At 50.9% G+C, this 25,794-nt stretch overlaps 11 protein-coding genes across 11 annotated transcripts; 8 read left to right on the forward strand and 3 right to left on the reverse strand.

The window, feature by feature from the left end:
- The first annotated feature begins 821 nt into the window (after positions 1-821).
- On the forward strand, positions 822-2,452 carry BP01DRAFT_327192 (MutT/nudix family protein). Its single transcript, XM_025572905.1, has 4 exons — positions 822-995; positions 1,174-1,266; positions 1,410-1,650; positions 1,732-2,452. The coding sequence occupies exons 1-4, from the start codon at positions 942-944 to the stop codon at positions 1,968-1,970; spliced, it is 627 nt and encodes a 208-aa protein (XP_025427677.1). The 5' UTR covers positions 822-941; the 3' UTR covers positions 1,971-2,452.
- On the reverse strand, positions 2,081-3,009 carry BP01DRAFT_368864 (putative NUDIX family hydrolase; the record flags this gene model as incomplete). Its single annotated transcript, XM_025576519.1, has 2 exons — positions 2,081-2,593; positions 2,668-3,009. The coding sequence occupies 2 exons, from the start codon at positions 3,007-3,009 to the stop codon at positions 2,081-2,083; spliced, it is 855 nt and encodes a 284-aa protein (XP_025427678.1).
- A 559-nt stretch (positions 3,010-3,568) lies between these two features.
- Positions 3,569-4,152, reverse strand: BP01DRAFT_163487 (uncharacterized protein). Its single transcript, XM_025570716.1, has one exon. The coding sequence runs from the start codon at positions 4,062-4,064 to the stop codon at positions 3,648-3,650; it is 417 nt and encodes a 138-aa protein (XP_025427679.1). The 5' UTR covers positions 4,065-4,152; the 3' UTR covers positions 3,569-3,647.
- Positions 4,153-4,863: 711 nt separating this feature from the next.
- Positions 4,864-6,933, forward strand: BP01DRAFT_163562 (C3HC4 finger protein). The gene is made up of 2 exons (XM_025570717.1): positions 4,864-6,626; positions 6,697-6,933. Exons 1-2 carry the CDS (start codon positions 5,181-5,183, stop codon positions 6,745-6,747), a joined length of 1,497 nt encoding a protein of 498 aa, XP_025427680.1. The 5' UTR covers positions 4,864-5,180; the 3' UTR covers positions 6,748-6,933.
- Positions 6,934-8,463: 1,530 nt separating this feature from the next.
- Positions 8,464-9,826, reverse strand: BP01DRAFT_163604 (uncharacterized protein). Its single transcript, XM_025570718.1, has 3 exons — positions 9,600-9,826; positions 9,433-9,523; positions 8,464-9,367 (listed from the first exon to the last, which is right to left on the reverse strand). Exons 2-3 carry the CDS (start codon positions 9,493-9,495, stop codon positions 8,780-8,782), a joined length of 651 nt encoding a protein of 216 aa, XP_025427681.1. The 5' UTR covers positions 9,496-9,523; positions 9,600-9,826; the 3' UTR covers positions 8,464-8,779.
- Positions 9,827-10,413: 587 nt separating this feature from the next.
- On the forward strand, positions 10,414-11,154 carry BP01DRAFT_163616 (uncharacterized protein). The gene has a single exon (XM_025570719.1). The coding sequence runs from the start codon at positions 10,540-10,542 to the stop codon at positions 11,029-11,031; it is 492 nt and encodes a 163-aa protein (XP_025427682.1). The 5' UTR covers positions 10,414-10,539; the 3' UTR covers positions 11,032-11,154.
- Positions 11,155-13,649: 2,495 nt separating this feature from the next.
- Positions 13,650-15,532, forward strand: BP01DRAFT_279189 (uncharacterized protein; the record flags this gene model as incomplete). Its single annotated transcript, XM_025571430.1, has 2 exons — positions 13,650-15,380; positions 15,431-15,532. Coding segments are annotated over 2 exons (1,833 nt in total), but the record flags the coding sequence as incomplete, so codon positions are not given.
- A 1,055-nt stretch (positions 15,533-16,587) lies between these two features.
- BP01DRAFT_305237 (dolichyl-phosphate beta-glucosyltransferase) lies at positions 16,588-18,029 on the forward strand (the record flags this gene model as incomplete). The annotated part of the gene is made up of 3 exons (XM_025572190.1): positions 16,588-16,704; positions 16,810-17,607; positions 17,685-18,029. 3 exons carry the CDS (start codon positions 16,588-16,590, stop codon positions 18,027-18,029), a joined length of 1,260 nt encoding a protein of 419 aa, XP_025427684.1.
- A 1,162-nt stretch (positions 18,030-19,191) lies between these two features.
- BP01DRAFT_305233 (uncharacterized protein) lies at positions 19,192-19,905 on the forward strand (the record flags this gene model as incomplete). Its single annotated transcript, XM_025572189.1, has 1 exon — positions 19,192-19,905. The coding sequence occupies one exon, from the start codon at positions 19,192-19,194 to the stop codon at positions 19,903-19,905; it is 714 nt and encodes a 237-aa protein (XP_025427685.1).
- Positions 19,906-21,963: 2,058 nt separating this feature from the next.
- BP01DRAFT_368869 (uncharacterized protein) lies at positions 21,964-23,232 on the forward strand (the record flags this gene model as incomplete). Its single annotated transcript, XM_025576520.1, has 2 exons — positions 21,964-22,380; positions 22,417-23,232. The coding sequence occupies 2 exons, from the start codon at positions 21,964-21,966 to the stop codon at positions 23,230-23,232; spliced, it is 1,233 nt and encodes a 410-aa protein (XP_025427686.1).
- Positions 23,233-23,540: 308 nt separating this feature from the next.
- On the forward strand, positions 23,541-25,620 carry BP01DRAFT_426195 (putative cell wall protein). The gene is made up of 2 exons (XM_025579782.1): positions 23,541-24,033; positions 24,083-25,620. The coding sequence occupies exons 1-2, from the start codon at positions 23,950-23,952 to the stop codon at positions 25,379-25,381; spliced, it is 1,383 nt and encodes a 460-aa protein (XP_025427687.1). The 5' UTR covers positions 23,541-23,949; the 3' UTR covers positions 25,382-25,620.
- The last annotated feature ends 174 nt before the right edge of the window (positions 25,621-25,794 follow it).

Below are 25,794 nucleotides of genomic sequence, written 5' to 3' on the forward strand. Positions count from 1 at the left end.
TTGGCCTTGGAACAGTCCATAGCAGAGTAACTATACGATCTCATACGCCGAGCTTTGATGCCTTGTTGGTCGATATGGTTGTGTGAAGTGATCATAGTCTTTGTTGTTGTTGGTCGTAGACTCCCAGCGCCTTTCTGCGGCACTGCCGTCTAGAAATAATTAACCTACTGACATTCTATGATAGTATAATTGCAACATTTTATGGCAATGACAAAATTCAGCCGTCTACTTTCCTTCGTGCAATTGTTACTTGTAATCCTCTAGATACTGAGCATAAGTAAATGCCTGGGTGAGGATGAGTTGTCTTGAACAGGTCTAGGGATTTTGGTTCATAGGCAGGGAAACTGGCTCGACGTGCGCGCGAGAGGGCTCGTCGGATGCTCCAATGGTTTCAAGGCCATGACGGGGATGTTGTGACCCCTGGGACAACACACTGTACCTGGGTCAGTTGAGAAGTTCAAATCGAGCAGAAGATCCGGTGCCATTGCAGACAAGGTGTAAATACTGGGACCACGTCGGTGGTGAATCTATACAGGTCCATATAATATGGTACTAACATGTTCGTATCCAACATGATCTGTATATTTCAAGTCGGGATCACAGTAGATGGTTCAAGAGTGCTCCATCAGCCATAATCCAGCATTTATTAAGATAGCAATTGAGGATTGGATTCGAACAGTGCATCTTGTACGGAGGACACAGTATAAGTAATGCTGGAAACAGCGATGAGGCAAGGGTTAGCCCTGCGACCGGAATAGGCAAGTGTCCTGCGGCCCCGCAATACAGTTATCGACGTCAGTTCAGCTTCACATCGAACAACACATGCTCTGCAATATTAGATATCATAGATCAGCATTGCCTTGATTCATTCCCAGTTGCTCTTGCTCTTTGCATACACATTACGGAATACGCCGAACATTAAACCCTACCTAGACAGTCACATGTACACCATGTCCAAGAACACACAATCCAAGATCATCTCGAGAGGCCCGCTGGTAAGATTGACCTGTACCACCCCCCCTACCTCCTCCTTCCCCTCCTTCCCGCGCAACAGAAGCCAGACAAGACGACTCAGCTAGTGGTGGCACAACACCAAATTCCCCAAGTTTCCGACCCCAGTTAGACTCCAAACTCCGTTCGTCCACTAAGAATAACGTCATTTTTCTGTTCTAGGACCCCTCCGAAGCCAAATGGGCCCGACTTGTCAAAACCACCTACGCCGATCCCAACGGCGTCGAACGGACCTGGGAGTCTTCCGAACGGACGGTGAGTTTGCCTCTTCCTACGCAGTAACTTTAAGTTATCTTTTGTGCACCGAATGTGCACTGCACTATGTATCTCCTTCCTATCATGCAAACATACCTTGCAAAGACTAAACCATTCATCAAAATCCTTTGTTTCGAGTCTAGACTCGCCCGGCAACCTGTGAGATCGATGGCGTCGGGATTGTGACCATCCTGAACAAGGAGACCGGTCCAGAGCTGCTCCTGCAGAAGCAGTACCGGCCCCCGATTGACAAGGTCGTCATCGAGGTGCCTGCCGGCTTGATTGATGCGGGTGAGACGGTGGAGGAGTGTGCGGTGCGCGAGCTTAAGGAGGAGACGGGGTATGTGGGTGTGGCGGAGCAGACGAGTAGTGTCATGTTCAATGGTGGGTTCTCTTTGGTGCTGTTGCATCAGAACAGAGATGCGAGTTTCCCCTTATCAATGCCTATGATGCTGATTCACTCAGATCCTGGGTTCTGCAACACTAATCTGAACATGGTCCATGTGCGGGTGGATATGTCCTTGCCTGAGAATCAGTACCCGAAGCCGGAGCTTGAGGATAACGAATTCATCGAGTGCTTTACAGTGCCCCTGTCGACGCTCTTTGACGAATTGAAGAGGCTCGAGCGCGAAGGTTATGCTATTGATGCCCGGGTGGGTACGATAGCGGAAGGCATTGAACTTGCAAAGAGGTTTAAGCTTTGAGGTAGCTGTAAAAGGCTTCGGATTACGGATGGTCTACGTCCAGCTCTACGGAACTTCGAAGGTGTGAGGGCTTGACAACTCTCGTGCGCGGAGAGACATCTGCTCTGGCTCTAGAGTTTGCCCTCCTCTTTGAGCCCCTTGTAAATCGCCCACGCGGCAAGGGTCTTCCCATCTCGCAAACCCTCCTTCCATAGATCCTTCAATGGCACCACCTTCAGCGTGATCTTTTCCCCGTGCTGCCGTAGCCCAGTCAGCCTACCCTGCAGATCATCAATCTCTTTGCGCGCCATTCGCTTCTGGCACAGAAATAAAGGTATGAACTCGTCACTGCCGCCCGCCGAGGGGTACATGGCCCTCTGCAACGACTCCTCGTCATCTGCGACGACGCTCGACTCCAGCGCCAAGGCAGTCAAATCGATCAATTCCTCTTGGGGTATTGTCAGACCGGTTTCCTCCTGAATCTCTTTCGCTGCACCTCCCGCAAAAGACCCGCTATCGTCCAGCATACCGGCGGGAATTTCCGTGAAAGCCAGGGATCCGGCCGGGATTCGAGGTTGGATGGTCAAGACAACGCGCTTTTCTTCTTCATCGGACGGAGGGACATCATCAGGTTGGAGGATAAGCTATAAAACCAAGGCACATAAATGATTAGTCCCCCTGTCAGACGGAGCAGCATAGTGGCAGGGTGAATACTTACCAGCATCCCAACACTGCCTCCGCGTAAGAAGACGCTCCCCGGAAGTGTCTCGCCGTTTCCATTGGAGACTTCTGCTTTCAGCTTCACAAAGCCCAAACGACCACCTCCGAAATAGTCTACAGCTTGGATGTTGATTCGGCGCAAGACGTAGGGATCCTCAGAGAACTCGTGGGATGGCTGTTGTTGACGGCTCAGCGAACGCTGCAGGGTGCTGAGCCAGATGCGAAAAGCGGGGAACCGCAGCAGAGCATCTCGGCTCAGGTCTGCGGTGGACGAGACGGGGAGGGGCTCGGAGGTGTCGCGGTCGAGGTCGCGGGGGATTGTGAAGCTGGACAGGGACATTTTCTTGGGTGCGAGGAGCACTGGCCTGGGAACCCTGAGAACCGTTCGTCGGAGGTGCACGGACAGCCACCGGGCGGGCGTCATCAACAATTGAAAGCTCGACTAGCAGGGGGGTAAGGAGGAATGCGGCGGGTGATTGGTTGATTGGTTGTTTGGTTGTTTGGTTGGTTGGTTGGTTGATTGATTGCGTCAGTGAGTGAGTGAGCTGGCCGATTGTCTCACTAGCCTGGCTGTTGAAGGCTGGAATGATTAGGTACGAGAGACAGGGTACGTATGTTGTTGGCCGATGGAGAGAGGATTGAAGGTGAACTTGAATTTAATAGATGGGGCAAGCGATAAGGAAAATGGCGGAAATGACGTCGGGAGTCGGAAGTGTCAACTGGTGGAAAAAGCGAGCAATACCTCACGGAGGAGCGCCTACCTTAGTTAGAAGAGGGGAACAAACAGGACCATTCGAACTTCGCTCACCTCACTCATGACTCCTCCCTGTAGGTACTTCCTGTATTCTGTACGGAGTACTGGCGATCCGGAAGTTGAAAAAGACAACACAATCCTCGCTTTGTCCCTGTGGGCTGGCCCTGACTGGACTTCTCCTCTAGCACTTTGCCTTTCCCAAGGGAACCAATCACTCCTGCAGCTCATGCTGTATTGTCTCCATTCCACGGTCGATGCTCCCAGGACCGGATCAAATTGCTGCTCCTGGTCTGCTGCGCCGCATGCCATGGCCTTCGCTTTCTCCCCTCGTCTCTGGCGGGGTCAGTCAGACCGACAAGAACAGTCAGTGATTTGAGTGAATAATTGATCGAGCGATTGAGTGACTGAGCGACTGAGCGACTGAGTGAGTGAGTGAGTGGATGCTCATCCCCCGTGACTTTGGCTTGGCCGGAGAACGCATCCTTTCTTCGCCGTGTTTGCTTTCCTTCTGCTTGCTCCTTTTTCCCCTGCAACTTAGTTGCTAGTCTACTGTCTGTGAGCCAGGCTTTCACACCCGCCGCCGCAGTTCGAAATACCGAGGGTCGTGCTTTGCGATGTTTCTCTGCTTTACACCGGCCCATCCTCTTCTTTCTTCCTAGCTATACCTTGACTTGTTCTCCCAACTCCATGAAACTTCCGTCGACAGGCGTCGATCTTGTATCATTCTCCTCATTTGACACCACGCGGCGGTGCGTGACTGGCTTCTTCCCTTTGAAGTTGTGTAAGCCCGGTTGAGCTGAGGCAGCATCCAAGATCATCAAAAGTCAATAACCCGACTGCGTTCCAGAGCACCTTTCTTGGATTTGAAAGCATCCAAGCTTGACTTGGCAACACTCGATTTCTTGTTTTGTCTCTGCATCGCCTCGAGCGCCGTTGCTTTCTCCAACCGTACAGTGGTATCTGTTACTGAGAGGCAACAGAAGAAATGTTGCGGACGCCTTGGTAGGCAAACCGAGTCCATTGTCGTTCCACAATATCTGGAGATGGTCGCTCCTGTCCGAAACTCGAACAAATAGGTGCACCGAACAGTATCCGTGCTGCTTATCTGAAGCAAAAAATCCATAGGGCTACAACTGTAATTTGTTATCAAAAAGAAAAGTGAGCAAGAGCATGACAAAGTGCACAGGGCATCTACACCTGTTACTTCATCGCCTTTACTCACACTGAGCCAACTGTGAATTATGACTGTTCTACCTTGCCAATTTCCTGGACCGAGCTGCTCTGATCAATGCGATGAAGGCCATGCGGATTTGAACCGATCCGTATCCCGTTTTCTGGGTTCTCATCCCCGACAGCAACCGAAACAACAGTGGTTAATATCGAGTCCTGCTGGGAGCCCAAACCAATCTTTGACGTATGATCGTGCTAAATCGGCCTCTCGCTGCCACGGTTTATATCAACCAGAGCTTTTATCTGAAGTCCTCTTCAGTGAATTTAACATTTCTAGGTTCATAGAGTAGCTTATTCTTAGCCTGCCTCTTTCTTCTTTGAAATTCCTACTTAATACTGACCCGACTTCTCCTTTGTCGATTTCGATCTTTTGCATCCTTCTGTGGACATACCACATTCTGCAATTTCACCTGTGTCATTTCTGGTTACCTACATAGCATCTTCCGCCCTCTCAAGTCTGGGCACCGCATTTGATTTAGAACACGACAACACAAGTTGCTCAGCGTGACAGCGTGTGTTGATAAAAGATGGAAAGTCCATCCACTTCCTCCGTCGCAGAGCCGTGCAATCTAGGCACCTGGGGCGGTTATGCGACGTCTTCTGACACTAACGCGCAGTCCACTACTCAGGCCTTGACCACGCTCAACAACCAGCGAACTCTCCCAAATTTATCCGCAAGTCTAAGCCATGGCGACACGGTAATGTCCGGATATGTCCCTCAGCACAGTCACGAGATGGAAAGCTTCGTGCCTCGAGGGACCCCGGCACCCCAGCAGCCTCCTGCAGACTACGACGCTCGCACTCGGTTGGCACCGCAGCGGCGCAGGATACACAATCAGCTCTCGGCGGAACAGGAAAGATTATTTCTCAATCAGGCGATCGACAGTGGTCAGGTTACGTTTTACACAACGACGCCCGCAGCAACTGCTATTATACAGCCGGCAAACCGCATGGATATTCCAATGAGTGGTATTCAACCGTCAAATGCATCGGCAACGCAAAATAGGCTGAATCCTACCCCATTAGAGCCTAGGACCAGCTACCAGAGCGCTGCTGCACAACCTCATCAGTTACCCTTGGGAGTCAGACCACTGCAACGATCTCAGATCAATCTGCCCAATGGATCCGTGCATGCATCCGACCAGCTGCAATCGCGACAACAACAGAGTATCGCTCGTATGTCATTTCCACCAGCTGTATCAGACCCCCGGAATGGCGTGCCACAAACGCCTATCCCAGGATTGGAATCATCCGTACCGACTTGGACGCCTCAGTATGCGGCAGCTACGAGACCACCGCAGCTGCCGCTGCAGCAACCACCACCATCACAACAACAACAACAACAACAACAGCAGCAGCAGCAGCAGCAGCAGCAGCAACGCCAAGTTTATTTACCTTCCTCGCAGACTATGCCAAGTGTCTCCATTGCTGCAAGTCCATCGCGGCCACCTCAGCTAGTGATGACTTATGGCACAGGCGCGTCGGTGCATGGTGTAGGAGCTGTGGCGTCAAATCAGCCAACGGACGCCCAGTTGATCAATGAACTATACCGTCAACAGATCGCGTGGAGGACGCGGCAAAGGGCCAATAATCAAGGAGGTGACCCTCGAGCCAGGCAGAGGTATGCCGAAGCTATAAGCAGGAATCAACGCTCTCGCCAACAGCAGCAGCAGCAGCAGCAGCAACAGCCAGTCATCAATCCAGACCCAATAACTCTGCACTCTCCAGGGGGGAAGAGTCTGGACAACCAAAGCAACGGCCGTCCAGACCCAAAGGAGTCGGAGGACCTGACCGTCAACCTCGAGTGCAAGGTCTGCTTCACGCAATTGGTCGACACCATCCTGTTGCCATGTGGCCACGCCGTCCTCTGCCGCTGGTGTGCAGACACCCATTTGCCGACCTGTCGGAACGACCCGACTCGCCTGGAGGGTCATCCGAGTTGTCCGATTTGTCGTGGGACGGTCAGACATAAGGTGAGTCAGATCGGATCAGGCAAAACCTACTATTCAACGAGTCTGATTTGGGCGAAATAAAACAAAAAAGAAAAAGGCTTTCCCGCTAATGTGTTCCCAGGGCCGCATTTACTTCTCGTAGCTCGTTGTGCGGAAACTCTCTCAGTGCGCGTTGCATCCACCGTTCTTGCTTTCTTGGGAACGCGATACGTTGCTACGTGATGGACACGGCATTCGATATGGATGAAAGAGTGAGATGTCATGTCATTCACTCCGTTTGGTGACCCAATGAGTACTATTTAGATTCGCAACGTCTGGTTTTCGGTCAGTGACTCTTTCTGTGTTACGTTGTTTGGTTCTCACTCCGTGAGAGAATATAAGAATATTATCAAATCCCCAAACCTGGAACTGCATGTCTGGTAGCCGGTAGAATACAAGTCTCGAGTTAAAGTACGGCCGTGATGTAATACTAGACACACAGTGAATATGCAACAAGCGATACCCAGATCGAGAGATGCTGTCTTTCCTCCTTAGATCGAAAACTGATATCACCGAGAACACCGGATCGAAGGGGGGTGTCCGATCAAAAGCCTATCACGATACGCTCTGCCCCATCGCATGGAAAGGGAAACAGGACTATTTAGCTGCGTGGCAAAATCGACCCATACGGCAATATCCTGCAAACCCAGAACAAGAAGAAGTAGAGATCGACCCGACATCGGAGAGTGAATACACAGTACTCTCCGTACTCACAATATGCACCTCATCTCCCTCTGATCCCCTTGATCCACCAAAGCTCAGCCAGCCACAACCAAACCATGGATCCTAAACCGCCTTATCCCGCTGTATGGATGATAATTACTTGATCGACCTGCTGCTTGTTCTGCTTGTTCCGGGAGCTAAGCTTGCGTCTTTCCCTTTTACATACCCCCTCCCAATTATCAGCTGTCAGAGCCTGTCAGTCACCCTTACAATTTCCCGACGGGGACACTCCCTCCCTCCCTCCCGAGCGATCTCTCCCCGGTTCCCGAGCCGGCACCTCCCCGTCTACGTACTGTAGCATGAGTAAAAGCCAGTTTTACTCACGGCTAAGTTCTTAGACTCAATTCTGCAAGACAATGCAAGCCAATGGGCCTGCTCTGTGAACCGATTCGATCTGATCGAAAGCCTTTCATTGGCAGATCTGAGAAAGGCTTAATGGTGGTCTTGTCATTGAAGATCTGTCGATTCGGCATGATACTCGGATCCGATTTGCTACAATTACCTACCTAAGGAGTAGTATGTCTAGATGTGTACTGTGGAATTCCGAGACTTGTAGTCGCAGGAAGGTCCGTCACTGTCACTGTCACTGTCACATGGAGATTCTCTTGCCTCCTTGTCTATCCCTGGTCGTTCAGGCGCGGTCGAGACCGGGGGACATGACTCGATGGTGAATCGTGATGATGGTGGTGGTGGTGGTGTATCTTCACCGCTGCCATTCCACTCAAGTCTGACCAACCTGTTCTGCGATGAGACCATCTCCTCCCTGTTGAGAGGGTGCATCAGATTGCCTTGAACCCTGGTAGCGAACGACCTCGCCTGTCTATGCTGTATTAATGTTTCAGTACCTCGGCTGCGTCCCCGGCCTTTGTTTGTTGTGCTAACATGACTTGGTTAGTCGAACAGCGTTTAGATGGACCCGTTGCTGAGGATTGATTTTCCCATTCGGGTTTTGCTTTCTGTCCAGCTTTCCTGGAAATGCTCAGGATCTGATCGCTACCCACTTGCCGCTGTCCCCGCCAAAGCTATTCCTGGTCTCACTCATATGAGGGCTCCTGCTCTTTTTCGTTTCTCCGGCCACATTGCAGGTTTCAGCACTGGAGGTTGCTGGCGAAACGGCTATACTCGGTGATCCTGTAGCTTCTTGACCATGTTTCTCGCCCTGCTGTTGCGCGCATATACAAGTCCCCGACTCAGTGTTGACGTTCTGTCCGATCGATTCCAAGCCGGAACAAGACTCAGAGCAGTCTGCTTCGAGTTGTTGCCAATAACTCTATGCAGCATTTAGAAAAAAAGAAAGGCAGATTTCAGGTCTCAAGCCGCGACAAGGAAGCAAAGCTGTGAATCTCTCCGAATCGTCCTGACGAGTTGGCGCTGGGGAGCAGGTACCGGTAGAGCGCAAGAGTCTAGCGATACTATTGTCTTTGCGCGCAAATTCTAGTTTCTGAGCTTCTTATCCTTGATCGGAAGCTGTTCGTGGTTCCACCCGTTCGAAAGCCTCGATCATCATTGATGGAGTAGCCCAGTAAAACCGGGATGTGCGGATGCGTAGCATGTATCTTGAAGATTGAAGCGATGCCGAACCCCACAAGATACTCGAAGGTTCTCACTCGAGGAACTTGCAGGCCACCCTCTGCTTCGGAATTGAGTTTCAGATCGTCGATATAGACAAAACTTTTCCGAGCCGCTCTTAACCTGAGATCGGTGGCGAGGAAGAGGTCTGCTGGATCAGGGTATGTTTGGTTGGTCGGATTGACATGCCATATGCATCGGAAGAAGCTTCGAACCAACAGACTGTATTTAATTGACACGAAGTATCCACTGTGAACATGTCTAAACCGGCTAGCCTTCCACCAATGAGACTGCATGGAAAACCCCCCAGAAACAGTTCCGATGCTGGTACCAATATGATTCATACATGGCTCGATGGTTCGACACTGATTCTGAAGAGGGTCAATTCGCATGTCTGTCAGTGACTCAGTCCTGACTCGAATCCCAGTATTCTGGTGGGGTGATCAGGTCAGTTGGGAATCGAGACAAAGGTGAAATTGTGACCGGGGACATGCACAACAAGGGCAATTGACAGTCTCTTCCTCGTTTGTCCGAGCTCGAGCTCTTCTGTATCGCCCATGGCCGTGCGCTGTTGTCAACCGACGTGGCTTGCATGGTTGGCATTCAGGGGGATACAGGGGTCAGGTACATTGGCGATTGTCACTTTGGCGAAGGGGAGCTCACCTTACTCTTGATCGATCGACTGTTCTCTGTTTTCCGTACTGGGAAATGGGTAGAGGGATCGAAAGAGATCTCCTCTTCAACATGGTTGGTGGCCTGTCCTGACTGAGGCAGAATCTACTGCGGAGTCAAGAAAAGGGATGCGCCAAGGAGCGGCAATGTGCATAACTGGGTCTGGCTCCCTCGCACGGAAGAAGGCAACCATCGAACTCAGTTTGATCGATCAGGTATCACAGTATATTGAAGTTAGCAGCAATGAGTTAGCGGTTCTTCTTACGGGCCGTTAGGTGCATCGATCACCACTGAATTAGAGCACTAGTGGTTCTTTGTGCTAGGATTGTTGGAAGTATCGAATTACTTGGTGATACCATGGCCCCGTTCAGACAAGATTGAGCTAATGGGCATGGGCACTGGAGATGGCTATTGCTGGCGATACTGAGAAAATGGTAAAGTCGGTGATGCTTTGAGGGACGGCGAGTCTAGAAATTAGAGAGCGCATGTCTGTTTGCCTTGATTTGGTGCGGGACCACAATAGCACTGCATCATATATGTTCTGTAGCAACTCTCATTGAGATATACTGCTGGACGAGAACAGATTGAAGGCGGTGTCTGTTGCGCAGAGTCTTGCACTTTCCAAAAGGTCGGAGGAAGTAGAGAACGTGTTTTGGTTTGTATCGCGGCGAGGCTGTTCAGTTCACTTTCCTGGTCAGGAAAGAGCGAACCCCTCTTACGTAAATCAGGCACCAGGTAACTAAGTTACGGAGGACATAAGTTGACCGACTCACAGAGTTCAAATCAGTGCCTTTATGAGATCATTTCCGTCTATGATTATAATCTGTCTGAGTAAGTCGAGGGCGTACGGCACAATCCGCTCGAGCCTCGGATTTGAGTACCCTTTCGAGTAAATACACAACTTGGACATGATTCACTTCCTCAATCACAAATGCACAAATGCGTTCTAATTCGAGGACCGCATAACGGTCTGCGGCTCTGGCCCAGTGCCAATCGGGCAGATAACTCTAATAATCAATTGCGCACTGGATGCCGGTGCTATAGCATGCCTAACTATAGTCAGGCATCGAGAACTGCAGAGACATTCTCGTGTTTGACACCTATGCTATACGAGCTGTGGGACCATAAACATATCAGATACCAGGGCTATTACGCTCGGACTGAGTCGAGTGTGGATGGCGGAGGTGATTGGAAGTACTCCATTTCTAACTACTATCATATACGAACGCCAATGACCCAGAAATTGAGGGACAGCATGTTGCGCCGGGGAATACTGCTATTCTTCGTAAGTAGTCTTCGTCTCAAGGGCGGAAGCGCCGGACACCACCAGCCTTACTCGGACAGCGTGGGTGATCAAACCCCCAGAATGGAGGTAGTAGCTCGAACGTTGGTACTGTACAGTACTTTGAACGTGGCACGATGACTATAGGCCGATCTTCTTTCAAGCGAGACTTGCCTAGATGGAAGTAGTGTAACAAGAGGATGTTTATAGTGGCACGGCGAACACTTCAAGGCCGCCAGTAGTCCTTTCATCCGTGCACTCTCATCATCAGAAACGTCGACTTAGATACTCCAGAACGGTGCACAATAGCGGGCCCACATGGATACCTCGCAGCATTCGGGCAGTGTCTATCAATAGACCGAACAAGCGGTGTCCATGCAAGGATAAATGCCGTTATTTGAGGGAGGGAGCCAGAAAGCAGCTACTGCGGCTCTCGGCTCTGAAGACTCCTCTCAGATCAAGAGATCAAAAGACAAGCCAGAGCATCATCCGCGCTGTGAGCAGCATTGTTGTGGGGCTAAAAAAGGCCAGGCGAACAATCGTCTACACGCGCTCTCTTGATCGACAACGAGTCATAAGAAGTATTGAAATGAGGTTAGATCTGATGCTCATCCCGCAAGGTCTCGACTCTTAGATGACTGAGATGTCATGGGCGACAAATGACCTCGCCCTAGACTGCAGATCAGTGGTGAGTATCAATGAATTCGCCTGGAAAGTTGTTCGAGAAAAGCCGAAGTGCACCTTATAACGCAAGGGCAGCGCCATTATCATTCCTGAAAATAAGCTTGTCAGTTGAGTGGTAAAGACGAGGCCTTAATTAAAAGATGTCGGCAGCCTGCTGCATGCAAGGGAGTGTAGGTGGGTGTCCCAAGTTGTCGGGTTCGGCATCAACGTCGCAGTATCAACCTGCATGAGGCTCTCAGTGATGAAACTCACCACCGGTATTGATTCGTGTGGAGAGGACACTTTTTTGATGCATTCTCTTGGAATCATACCATTCATTGATGTTGATTAAAGTTCGGGTGGAGTTGTGGAGTTGCAGACATGGGCATTAATGCACTAGTGCATGAAGATGTGCTTGACGGGGAGAACATTTGACAACCCTCTGGATCACAGCGAGTGTCGAAAGTTAAGTCGCTAGTATATTAACGGTTGCATGTCATGTTTGTGAGAATACACCAGGGTAAGTTCTTTTCTCTTTTCCTGCTTTTTCCGTATGTGTTCGGAGGAAGGGCGATTGATGGGCAGAGGCGATTAGCCAGACGGAATTGAGGATCGCAGCGATGAATGAAGTGAAGTCTGACGAGAGCCCTGTGATACTGTCATAGCATAGATGGGTTCATAAATCCTGATCAGGATTTCTTGGTGGTGAGAAAAAGACGACGAGGCAACCAGGCAACCCAGACTGAGAGGAGAAACGGCGATGGCGGAGGTGCGTTTCCCGTTGGTCTTGATGACCGGAACATTACCAGAAATGCCAGGGATTACGTACCAGTTGTAGACTAACTAACTACCTAGCCTACGGTAGCCTCGGTTGGCTCGTGCAGTGCTCTGTCTGACCCTTGCAACTGCACAGTACTTCCGCCTCAGCATTTCTTTACCTTACCGTACCAACTTAGTTGTTACCGGTAAAGGTGAAGTTCACTGAGTCTCTCTCATTCTCAATCATCTTCCTCCCCCTCCATCACCACAACTCCACTCAACCCCAACTCACTTTAGCCTCTGTCGCCTGCTGGGACACATCTATTCTTCCAGAGGTACCGTGCAATAGCCTCCTGCCCCCAGCATCATCCTTTCATCAATTCGTTCCACCTGGTTTGTGCGTGTGTGTTCGTGCACCTTTCTCGGTATTCTGGTCTGTTCGGATTGGCGTCCCAGGCAGAGATGGGTTTAGTTGCCTAAAGAAACCTAAACCGCTTATTATAAATAACTTCTACCTGCTGCCCCCTTCTTCTTACCAAGCCTTAGTCCCCACAAAACAGTGTTGTCTGCTGTACAAAGTCTGCCTGTGCCTGTCGCTTGAATAACGGTCTTTCCTGCAGTATATTATCTCGTGCGTACTTCCAGATCTCATGGCTCTCTACCCCTCCCTAGACTAAGGAACTTGCCATGTTCCACCTCATCTTTTTCCACCGACAGACTGACTGATTCAAGACAAGATGACGTTGTTAACTAAGCTTTCACCACAATGAGTGAAGGAACTGATGGTCAGGAACCTCAGTCATTGCGGCACCAAGCCTCTGCGGGAGGCGCCGCGGATTCTTCAATGTGAATTAGTCCATGCCTGCGCATGCCTTCTCATGCCTTCCCAGATTTGCCCTTGTTACTTCGTCTTAAAATGCATGAGCGGCCTGGACTGTGAGCGAGTTTCTGACCTTCTATGTAGTAACTCATCTCTACCATCGATTCCCGGTGATGGCTCTCCCGCTGATACACATCAAGCTGTTCACTCGGCTAGTGCATCATGTTCGCACATCGGAGGCGCGGTTGAGCAAGGCATTGGCACTGATTTGACAAACACACTGAGCGAGCACCGTCAATACCACTGGGAAGAAAATTGGCGTCAAGAGAACCCCCTCATTGGCGCACCAAACTTAGTAGCCATGGAAGACACAACCGAGAACCTTGATCTGACCAGCAAAGGCTTGGACCTGCCTTCATTCGCAACATCCAACACACATGGCCTGCGTGTGGATGATGATGATGACGAGGACGACGATGACGACGACGAAGTGCCCTCACAGCCGCAACTAGAGAATTTCCAATTAAGTCCGACTTTTTCTGATGGACTACCTCAGACTCGAAGTGTCAGCCACGACGAGGCGCCCTCCTCGCCACGCTCGGCGCGTGAGTCTTCAGAGGATATCAACTACGGTCAAGAGGCCGCGAGACATTTGAGCGAGGAGCAGACGCAGGTAGGGCTTGGTGCTGGAAAGGTCGGAGGTACAGCATTGCATAAGTTCTTCCTTTGGCCAGAAATTAACTACAAACGTGTCACAGAAGAACAACTACACAACGAGGCCTTAGCGACATACTCTGGTCTAGATATGTGCGAGAAAGCCACCATGAAATATGACAAGGAATTTTCCACCGAGGATGTCACAGATGACGAAGACTTGATGAAGAAATTTCGAGTTTTCACAAATGTACATCTTCAGCTACTGCAAGAGCACCAAGACTTATTGTCGTTGTGTTCGAACTCAGAAGCAGGCCCCAAAGTGAAGAGCATGCCTGATACATACATGCTGACAATTCGCTTGTGGCGTCACGGAATCCATGATTACCTAGAGATAATGCGTCACCATCTCCCGGAGTCACTTGATTACATGCTACTTTTCATCCATCACAGCTACTCCATGCTGGCTAATCTGCTAGCACAAGCCCCTGCATATGAAGAGACCTGGATGGAGTGCCTGGGCGATCTTTCGAGGTACAGAATGGCCGTGGAAACCACTGATGCGCTGGAGCGTGAGCTGTGGGCTGGCATTGCAATGGCGTGGTACAGCCGAGCAGCTGATCGGAACCCGGATGTGGGCAAATTTCACCATCACCTTGGGGTCATAGCTCGACACGATATCAACCAGAAACTTTTCTATTACACAAAGTCACTTCTTGTCGAGCAGCCATTTCAGGGTACAGTGACAAGTATCCTCGACATATTCAGTCCTTTCCTTAAAGACTCTGAAGCAATGCACCGCATTCCACCTGTTGGCGCATACATTGCTGCCCACGCATTTCTCTTTATTGGAGACTTTGGCAACAAACTTTGCCGATCTGTCAACACATTTTTGTCACATTTCAATAAGTATGTGACCCATCTTAGCCAGACATTTACGATGCAAGGTTTCTTCATCTCAGCTTGTAACATCGCGGCAATATTGGGGTACGGGAATCAAGATTCGCTGTTAGCACCCGAGTTTGATGCATCGAATGAGCTTGGACCACTCAATCCCAGAGAGACTCCACCATCAGTCGCTTCTCTATTGACTCCGCCCGAAGACCTTGAGAAGATAAAGACAGACTTTCTCGCCTCCAGAGACTCACCAGACCTGACACCTACCCTGTTCTACGGCTCATACATGACATACAAAACTATATCGATGCTCCTTGATCGAATTGGAGACCGTCACATTTACGCAGCCTGTCATGTCTATCTTGCCTTTTTATGGTGTCTTGCGTTGACTCCAAACGGGATGAAACATATGGAGGCCGTCGTACCGTGGCGAAAAATTGCAATCTTCCTCAATTCTTTGTTTCGCAGCTACATCAAACCAGACATCGCCGAAAAGTCTGAATTTCCAGTCTCTGAGGAAACGACATGGGTAGCCGAAGATTTCCTCATCAGGGGACAATGCTGGAGCCAACGCTTGTATCCTCCGTCATTCTTTGATGGTGCACCTAGTCCGGATGACGGAAGACATGTTGAGCTGCCGTCTCGTGATATCACGAGAATGTACAGGTGCATATGGCTGGGCGTCAGACTCTCCATGGTATGCTCACAATGAACCCGAAACGACGATGTCATACTAATAGAAAGTAGTTCAAACGATGGATTACCTACGATTTTGATACTCGCACGTTCTCTACGACGAGCTTCGTCTCGGATCTAGAACGGCTTGCCGAGCAGTACGATCCATTTGCAACCCAGACAAGCTAATAGACGCACATACGCAGGTGCCAAGTTACTCTGGCCCTCTAAGGACCGCATACACGAAAGGCCACGGGACAGGAAGATATGCTTGTTATGATGTTTCTATCATAGAGCACTAACACGAAAGGGTGGCCTTCAAGCTCGCTCTCCGATATATAATACACTGCTCCGCAATGGAAGCTGTGGTCTCGTAGCTCATACTTGACCTACTAGGTGTTCAAATGTCATGAGAGGTTGAAGGCAGTTGTTTGAGCAGCCGCCCAAATTATCGAAGCGTGTCAGAATCTTCACAGGCAACTTCACCGGGCGCGCAGGAAGTCGGCCAACTGATTTTATTTGGCGTGTGGCTTCATTGGTGGTCTACTGATTTATGTAGTTGGGGACAGAGGTTCTCGACTGCATGTCAACGACATACTATTTGGCTTGATGGGCCTTGTATCTATAGCTCGGATAAGAGCAATATATCTTCAATTGGACAGAACTCACAATTCTTAACTTAAAATAGAAATAGATTTGTTTCTCCAAAATGTAAAATGCCTAGGAGAAGTCGCAAGGCCAAAGAAGGGAGTTTTGGAATCAATAATTCCCGGGGAAAGTCTCCACTGGGTGACGACTGAGGCCGCGCAAAAAGGACAACTTAGTTGTCTCGGGACGGCGGGAGGAGCGGAATTAGCTACTGTTTGTATTTAGTAGTTAGTACTTAGTGTACTCCGTAATTAAACCCGCCCTGCCGGACTGACTGCCTGCTCGGATCAACCACGTTGCCTCCACTTCTCTTCCCCCTCCATTGTCAATAGAATGGCCATCTCCCTCACTCTTACTCTGGGATCACTTCCCTCTCCCTCTTAATTGTTGCTTTCTTCACCTTTCTCACTTAACCACTTCCATTCCACAGTTTCCGTGTCGCATGGCTGGCCAGGATCGGATCGTCCCTCTTCTTATCCCTTTGAGCACTTGAGCTCGTTCCTCCCGCGACGAGTGTCCCGTCTATCTACCGCTTTATCGTTTCTTCGTCGCTCCTCCCGCCCGACCTCTTGGATAGCAACATGGCTCAAGAAGCGTGGTCCGACGTCTGCTTCCAGTGTGTTGAGCTTCTAGCGAGTGTTCCGCTCTCCGTGCTGCTCATCACCTTTGCTGCGACATTTATTGGTTTCCTTGTGCTGGTATGTGTACACCTCATCTGATTTGACTCCCTTGGTGCTCTGCACTGGGCTCTATCGATTCCAGTCATTTCGAACTGTAGCTAAGTGCTTCTTCGAAATCTACAGGTCTACGTCACCCTCTACGCGGTCGCACCCATCCCACGGAAGCCATACCCCGAAGAAAAACAGTATCGAACCCTGACTAAGGATGGAGCAATCACGGAACCCCAGGAATTGCCTTGTTGGCAGGATGCCTGGGATGCCAAGAAGCGTCCCGGTCGAATCCTCGACAATCCGTCGGTGGAGGAACCCGAGCTGTTCCTTTCCCTAGTTGTGCCCGCGTACAATGAAGAAGACCGACTCGGGGGGATGCTGGAGGAGGCTGTAAACTATCTAGAGCGGATGTATGGGACGGCAACTGATCCCATCCCGAATGGCGTGGCATCCGATGCCGCGGAGAAGACTCTCCGACAGCGCAAGTTGGCGAATGGGCATACCGATGGTATTACGGCGTACCGCCCCGTACACGACAACAAGGGCTGGGAGATCCTCATCGTTTCGGATGGGTCCAAGGACAAGACGGAAGAGACGGCGTTCACGTTTGCCCGGGATCATCAGCTCTCGCTGCACCCAAAGGGTTACAAGGGACCTTGGACCCCGGGAACGCAGGAAGGTGTCCACATCCCGCCGGGGACTATCAGGGTCGTGACCTTGACGGAAAACAGAGGCAAGGGCGGTGCTGTGACCCATGGTATGAGACATGTTCGCGGGCAGTACGTGGTGTTTGCGGATGCCGATGGCGCCAGTAAGTTTGAGGATCTGGGTAAGCTTGTCGCTGCCTGTCAAGGCGTTGAGGATTCCCAGGGTCGCGGTGTGGCCGTGGGCTCCCGCGCCCATATGGTTGGAAGTGAGGCGGTGGTCAAGGTAAGGGCTTTTGTGCCTTTGATGCCCGAGTCCATCTCGAGGTTCCTAGAGGATTTTATGCTGACTGGTGACTGTAGCGATCCAAATTGCGCAACTTCCTCATGCATTCGTTTCATTTGATTCTCTGGCTTTTGACGCCATCCAAGACCGCCACGATTAAGGATACCCAGTGCGGCTTCAAGCTATTCACTCGAGCTTCATTGCCGTATATCATCCCGTACATGCATTCCGAAGGATGGATCTTCGATGTGGAAATGCTTATGTTGGCCGAGTTTTCTGGGATTCCAGTGGCCGAAGTGCCAGTGGGCTGGCGGGAAGTTATGGGGAGTAAATTGAACGTGGTGCGCGATAGTGTCGGCATGGCCTGGGGATTGGCCGTTTTGCGGGCCGCGTGGTTGCTCGGCATCTACCAGCGCACCTGATTCGTATTCGATCTCAGCCTATCACGAGATCTGTAGGTCTGAGATCGTGATAAATTTGATTAATATGACTCTGTCCTTGAATTAGTAGTTTGTGCGCCTTGACGTTGTCTTCATCAGGGCGGATGCGTACTCCGTAGACGTGGAGAGCGCATACCGTCATCGGGGTGGCAAATCCAGGACCGGGCAAAGGTGGAACTACTTACTCAACTAATTCCCCCAAACGCGGGGAAAGAAATTGCATCACCTGCCAGTCGAAGATGACCGAAAGACTACTACTATGACTGTTCTTACGGGTCAGCCTGTTGGCACTGACTCCTCCAGGATCGAGATAGTACATACGCATCCATTGAGACCAAACAAGTAGTGCAACAACGGAGGTGACATGGCCTGGTTGAATCCAGGTGCATGAATTTGCCATTCGGCTGGCACGGGTAATCCCGAGAGCCTCTTTTCTTGTCCTCTGGTGATAAACTTTGAAGAATAAACTTCTGGGCCGATGAAAGAAAATTTCTAACAAAGGAAAGAAAGAAGCAAAAAAAAAAAATTCGATCGGTCTTGATCCGGTCCGAGTCTCGTCATCGTCTGTGCCCTTCTCTATGTCAAACCCCCCTTTTGCCGTCTTTCTGCAATTTATCTTCCAATGATGCCGATGTGAGGTGATGTCTTTAAAACAATCCAGAGAGGGGGTGGTCTGATATTCATCCTTCTTTGCCTTTTCGCCCCCCAATTCTAGCTCTCAATTGCTGGCGCTGCTGTCGACCTGGATCTCGTCCTTACACTCCCCTTTGCATTATTGTATGGCACTTGGCATGATCTGATCGATTCCTCGATTTATCCAGTGGTGCCCGGACCTGTCTGCTGGCTTCAACCACGCCTTGCCTGACGTGGATCGTCTCAAGTCTGATCTTTATAACCGATGCTAACATAGATCGGATACTACTAATATAAAGCATTTGGACGGATCGAACTGCCCGGTCTGATCTAATTCAACACTAGCTCTATCTTCACACCAAGTTCTTCAGGCGATCTACTTACTAAACCGCGACTACTTATATATATGATTTGAATATCTTCGCATACCCATCATCATCATCATCATCATCTTTGTCATTTCTACTGAATTCAAGCAATGGGGGTGCCTCAGCATATAGACGAACCGATCATGGCGTCTCAGAAGAAGCCCGCGACTAGGTCGTCGCTTTTCCTCAAACTGCCTCTTGAGCTTCGTCTCATGATTTATGAATATGCGCTGGACGTTCCGAACGACTACATGGACCGACCGATGATTGTGATTAACGATCGCGGCAATGTGTTCACGGCGCGCGGACGGTATCGAGCCCTCTCCATGTGTCCCAGCTGGGTGGGCGAGAACGGTCGAGTCCGAAATCTCCTGTCAGTCAACCGGCAGATCCACGACGAGGTTGAGGATTATGTCTACTCGCATAACACCCTCTTCTTCCTCAACTCGTTCAACCTCGACCGCATGGCTGCCTTTTTGGACACTCTCAGTGCCACGGCGCGCGACCGTATCCGCAGCGTCGGCTTTGAAATCTTCTTCTTCGTCCACTCGCAGACGGGAGTACCCAAGCGCACGCTGAAGGAGTACGAACGGGCGGCTCGCATTCTGCGCGAGAAGCTGCCGCACTGGACCAGCACTCTGTTCTATCTGGATCCGCGGTTCTATTACCCTTCTGCCTCCGTCGGGGGCCTGCAGTCGTCGGCTCGGGGCATCTGGTCTCTAGCCACGATGTTCGGTGCCTTGGGCAAGGATCTCCATTTCTTCCCTTTGCCGTCGATGCATCGATATGTTATGGACGATGCAAAGAAGATGCTTCAGGCGCATACGCGGGCGCCGCCTCAGAAGCTCGTTTTTTAGGGGATCCCCAAGAATGGATGCCGGCTTGTCCTGTTTGGCGTGCATTTCCCTTAGTGTCTTTATTTTTGTGGTTGAAACTTATTTCCTTCGTTTCGGTTCATCATGTTTTGCGATCGGCAACTTCATACCTTGTTTTCTTTCAGGTTTTTTTCTCTTGGTGCATATACATATGGGCTTGGGCTTATTATTTCCTTCGGTATTGTGCCGTCCAACTGGCAGTGTTCTATACTCCAGGGTTGCCCGCCGGGACAATCATCTGCAGGATGACGTTGAGGGCCCGAATGAAACCGAGGGATTGACCGTAAGGTCAACTCCCTTAGTTGGTTTCGGGGACTCTCCGCTCATAATATAGGTCAGTATTATGAGATTCGCGCGGTCGCCAGCGGCGGGAATTTGGATGGCGATAAACCGGCTGCTGCTCATCGTGGGCGGAGTTTTGGATTAGCAGGGATAGTTAGGAGTTTCTGGGGGCATTTTCGGGAGAGATCTTCGCATTCATCTGCGGTTTGTATATGTAGTTGCTGTGTGTATTCTATAGACTTACCTTCACATTCATGATCATCTCTGCATTTTACTATAGCGCGTTTATCTATCAAAAGGAATCCATCCCACTTATACCCGCTCCGCGCGGGCTCTGATCAACTAATATGAGTATCCGACTGCAGGTGCATTGACAGGAAGACTACGTTATCGGGTTAACATGCCAGATGATGAAGCACAGTCGCCAGTCCCACCCACCTGAATAGATCATGAAACCATGAAATCATTTGGTCTGAAGTCAGGAATGAGCGGAGAATTTGGTGTTAGTGTCCTCTTGCAACGGAGAATGACTGCAGTGAATCTTGAAAAGGCAGAGAAAGAAGGCAGACCATAACGTCATTAGCCCCTCGTGATCGACTCATTGTCTTGCTATTCTCGTTCTGCTTTTTATTGTTCGGGTTGTATGTCATTCGGGGATATTATTCTTCTTCTCCTTTCTAACTTAATAAGTGATTTGTCTCCGGGCTTTGTTCTTGTTTCTTGTTCTTGCTTGCTTGCTTGTTGATTGTGTTGTCGTCGACTGTTACTCTCTGTTCCTGGACCAAATCTGAGTAAGTGATGTTGCATTCAAAACCACAGTTGACTCAGTTTTGTTGTTCTTCCCCGCATTTGACTTGATTACTACTTAGTGGTTACTGCCAATAGTTAGAGTGGTGGGGATTTTTCTCATTCTCACTCTTCCTCTTACAAGTCTTCCTCTTCCTCTGCCTCGCTTCATTCTTCTACTTCTTCTTCCCTTCCAAAAGATCTCCTCTCCCCCTCTTCCTCACCATTTCTCGTCCGATTACCAGTTGGACCATGTCGCTCATTCAGCAACAATAGTTTTAGGCTGTAATCACCACCGACTCCACCCCCTACTTCTCTTCATCGCATCGCTGCTGAAGTCGAGCGCATCGTCCACTTGGCCGTCCTTGTGTGGTCGCCTGCGTCCCACCACCATTTTCGTCCACTCGAAACATTTCCTCCTCCACCTCTCAACAGTTCGCCTCACAGCTCCTTGGGAGTGTTTCAGGCACCGTCCAAACATTATCGATCAGGGGTTTAATCGACAGTCCCGTTGACCGCTGCAGACAACTAGCTTTGACCCCCCTCTCTCAGCGCCCCCCAACCCCACCCCAACCTAGTGCGCTCACTGTGTTGCTTTAATTCGCCACTTCGCCCAAGTGGTCCGTTGTCGTGGTTCCCTGACTCCTACTTGTCATCGGAGCGGTGTCGCTGCATCCGTGCATTATCATAAGCTGTTTGGTTGTCATCTCGTGCAGCCAACGAACTCTGTTTTCACCATATGAAAAACTAAGCTTAAGGCACTGATCTACTGATCGACTGACGGCCTTATTGTCCGCTTCATTCTATTGTTGCCTCTGATTCAGTTCGCCCTAGTTTACCCCTCCTTCGCGCCCCTCTCATCCCTATATATGAGGGCGCGATCATCCCTCGACCGACCCAGAAAAGTACTCCCCTCCTTCCTTTGAAGTGTCTCAGAAACCCGAACTTTGTGAATCACCCGCAATAAACAACATGAAGTCAGCAACCGCCATCAAATCCCCCAATGGCCATGGGAGTGTTTACAAGGAGGTGCGCTTTTCGCCTACTCCCACTCCCGTGCGCCGCACGCAGTCGGTGCCAAATGCGCACCCTGTCTTGAGTACCCATGGTGCCGCTGGCGTCACCTACTCGAGTCTGAGCGCTAGCTATCTTGACCAAGCGCGATCGCTCCTAGACCGGCAACGGGCAAGCTTTGAGAACGAAAAGAAATTGTTCAACGAGGAACGACAACTGTGGGAAACAGAACGGGCGTTGTTGAAGTCGAGGATATCTGAACTAGAGGCATTGCTAAAAGCGCGAGGATCCACCACATCGGCGACCGTGCCGACCGGCACTTTTACCTCAAATTCCTTTTCCGCCGTCAATGCCCCGTACGGTCACTCCCTCTCCGTAAGTTTCGCCGACCACATCCACGCAAGTGCGCAGGTGTGGGAGGGATCTAGCCCTGGCAGTCGGCCCACCAGGGTATTTCCTGACGCGGAGAGGACGGACGTCCACACTCTATCGTCGATCCCGGAGCAAGGAGCTAAATATGTCTCTGCGCCATCTCTGGACGCTGCTCTTTCCCCCAAATCACATGCGGTCGATTCCGCCACAGGCGCCAGTGTTCCAGTACCAATTGAGAAGCTGGACAGCAAGCTGGATGGGATCACTCTCAAATCATCCGCCCTGCCTCCTGAAATTGTTGCCCGCGTGATCACACCACCATCACCGTCGTCACTCGAAACCTCACCAGCCTCGTCCACCCGCCGTCCCTCCAACGAGCGTCGCAACAGTCTGAAACTGCGATTGTCCGAGCTAGGCCCCCCCGAATTCAATCTGACCAGGAACGCAGGCCATACTCCCATGGCCAGAATCGACCGCGACATTGACACGGAGCAACCATCTCCGCAGGAGGCGCCCGATGAGGCCAGCCCCCTTGCTCCGGCAGTGCTTCGGCAGCCTGCAGAAAAATCCGATTCGTACTTTGCAGACTTGCCGGAAGACCCAGCTCTGAAGGGGCCCCTCTCCTTGTTGAACGAGGAAGAACACGACACTGGCTTCCTGAAAGAGCTTGACCAGAGGCTTTTGGACCAGGTCAAGCAGGTTCTTGGCCACCACCGCAGGGGTTCTAAGGAGGAGGAAGATGAGGATGAGGCTGAGCCTCCTAGCCAGGGTGAGACCGAGGAACCTGAATTGAGGTTCAAGAAAACCACCAATTTTGGAACAGCATTTGGAAACTCGGGTTGCGGAAAAGTATGATGATTTTCCTTCTTGGTGCTTGGATTGTGTTCCAGTAGATGCTCGGAGCCATTCACCATCTGCGGTGTTATTTGGGTGAACTTTGCTTTTGGATTGGATACCATGACTGATGACTGTTGACGATGCTGATTTATTTCTTTTGCGAATGCATTAGCAACCATGTGTAACTACTAAATTTACTTTCTTGTATGGTGCCTCACTACTGGTTGTCTTGAATTGATGTATTGGGTGAGCAGTAGAAATGAGTCTCTGGCTCCTTGCATTGACTCGGCCCGACCGAGCCCGTATCCCCCCATCTTTCAATCACTGCAGCAACTCCTTTGCGAGAAGGGATTGTGGTCGATATTGTTAAAGGGGACTGGTGAGATTGTGGCTGCTGGTGATAAGATGAAAGCTATTTGGATCGAGATTTGAGATCAGTTGACGCCACTGTCTCGTGGGCCTTGCATGGGCCTATGGGTTGCCTGGCAATGGGTTCAAGGTACAACAACCTCCTAGAAAGGGCTATTCCAAGGGTACAATCTGTAGAGCCAGCTTCAGGGTATAAAGACCTGATGGATTCTGGTCGAGTTGGATCTTCATCAGAGCCATCATCCGCTGTAATCATCACAGCATTCATTCTTTCTTCCATCTTTTGACCCTGACACTCGCTGACTCTCTTTTGATCTTCAATTCACACTCATTTCTCTTCTTTCTTTTTGATCGATATCCGGTACTATGTACAATTCCAAGAGCCTTTCGGCACTCTTGTGTCTTGCTCTTGTCACTCCTTCAGCTCTATCAGCACCTCTTGCTTCCAAGGTAAGACGCTCTGGTGGACTTCCGTCGGGCAAAAGCTAACATGTCACAGAGCACAACGCTGACTGGAAGACAGTTTGATTCTGATGGCTTTGCTGGTAGCGACGCCGACATCGCCATTCCTGACGGACCCTACTACCGAACGGCGGGCGCTGCCTCCTCTCACTACAGTGAGGACGGCGACAAGAACCAAGGTTCGCATGAAACCGACAGCAGCATGGCTGCAGGTCAAGGCTGGAAGATTGGAATCCCCGGCGGACCCTACTACAACACGGCGAGCGCCGTCTCCTCTCATTCCCACGACGGCAGCGACCAGGACGGTGGCAAGGACGGTGGCAAGAACGCTGGCTCGCATCAATCGGACAGCACCGACGCAGACCAATCTTGGAACATTGGGATTCCTGATGGACCCAGTTTCAACATGAACAACTTCTATCATGCAAGCCATGAGAGCTCGGAAGCGCCTGAATCTCGGCCGGCGCCCCAGCATTCGGATACCCCAGAGCCGGCATCACCACCTCCTCCGCCGCATAATGAGCCGGCTCCTGCCCCTCCGGCACCGGCTCCCCAGACCTCGGAAGCACCCGCCCCCATTCCTCCTGCCGTTGCTCCTCCCACGAAGGGACCGGGAAATGTTCCCGCTCCTGCCCCTCCGGCTCCTGAAACCCCGGCGCCTGCTCCTGCTCCTGCTTCTCCCCACGAAGAGCCATCTGCTGCTCCGTCTGAGCCTGCCTCGCCTGCGCCTGGTCCTGCCCCTGCCCCCGTCCCCGCCCCGGCTGCCCCGGCTGTCCCAGTCGATGTTTCTCCTGTGAAGGAGCCTGCTAGCCCTGCTCCTGCTCCCGAGGCTGAGGGACCCGGTGCGGAGGAACCCACTGAGGATTGTCCTGAGCCTGAGGAGGCATCTGTTCCTGAGGCTGCTCCTGCCCCTGCTCCTGAGACCAAGCCTGGGGCCCCTGCTCCTGAGGCCCCTGCTCCTGAGGCCCCTGCTCCTGAGGCCCCTGCTTCTGAGACCAAGCCTGAGGCTGCTCCTGCTCCTGCTACTGCTCCTGAGACTCCTGCTCCTGAGGCCCCTGCTTCTGAGACCAAGCCTGAGGCTGCTCCTGAGACTCCTGCTCCTGCTCCTGCTCCTGAATCGAAGCCCGAGTCTTCTGCTCCCGAGTCCGCTCCCTCTGGTGAGCAAGCACCTAAGCCTGAGCCCCAAGCCCAGTCCCAGCCCGAGCCCGAGTCCAGCAAGCCAGAAACCACCCCGGCTTCCGAACCCAAGGCTGTTCCCGAGCCCGCGGAGAACAAGCCTGCCCCAGCGCCTGTGTCTCCCGCACTTCCTGCCTACACTTGCAAGTGTCCAGCCTAAGCTTCGGTGGATTGGATGTGTGGAGTCTTGGAACGGCAGTGCTTTGAACTTTTTCCTCGTTTGCATCAGCGGTCATTTCCTTACCTTTTCCTTCTTTATACAAATTACTGACGAGTCAGGTTGCTTTTCGAAGAGCGCACTGCACTTACTCTCTCTCTCATTTACTTAGTTGATGTCTAGATTCTCTTCTGCATTGTATGATTTAGTTACTAGATGGAGTTTAATGACCTTGCTCAAACTGTGTTTTATTGATCTTGTGTTCAATATATCGAATGGAATGATAGTATGTACTCAAGTTGAAATGAACGTACAGTAAGTTGCTTATCTTTCATGCGGAACTTATCCCTCGAAGAGGAGAAAGGTTCATGCCTCGTAAGCAAAAGGTTCCGGTAGTTAATTGTAAGAAATAGTGG

Source organism: Aspergillus saccharolyticus, assembly GCF_003184585.1.
Source record: "Aspergillus saccharolyticus JOP 1030-1 unplaced genomic scaffold BP01scaffold_44, whole genome shotgun sequence".
NCBI lineage: Eukaryota > Fungi > Ascomycota > Eurotiomycetes > Eurotiales > Aspergillaceae > Aspergillus > Aspergillus saccharolyticus.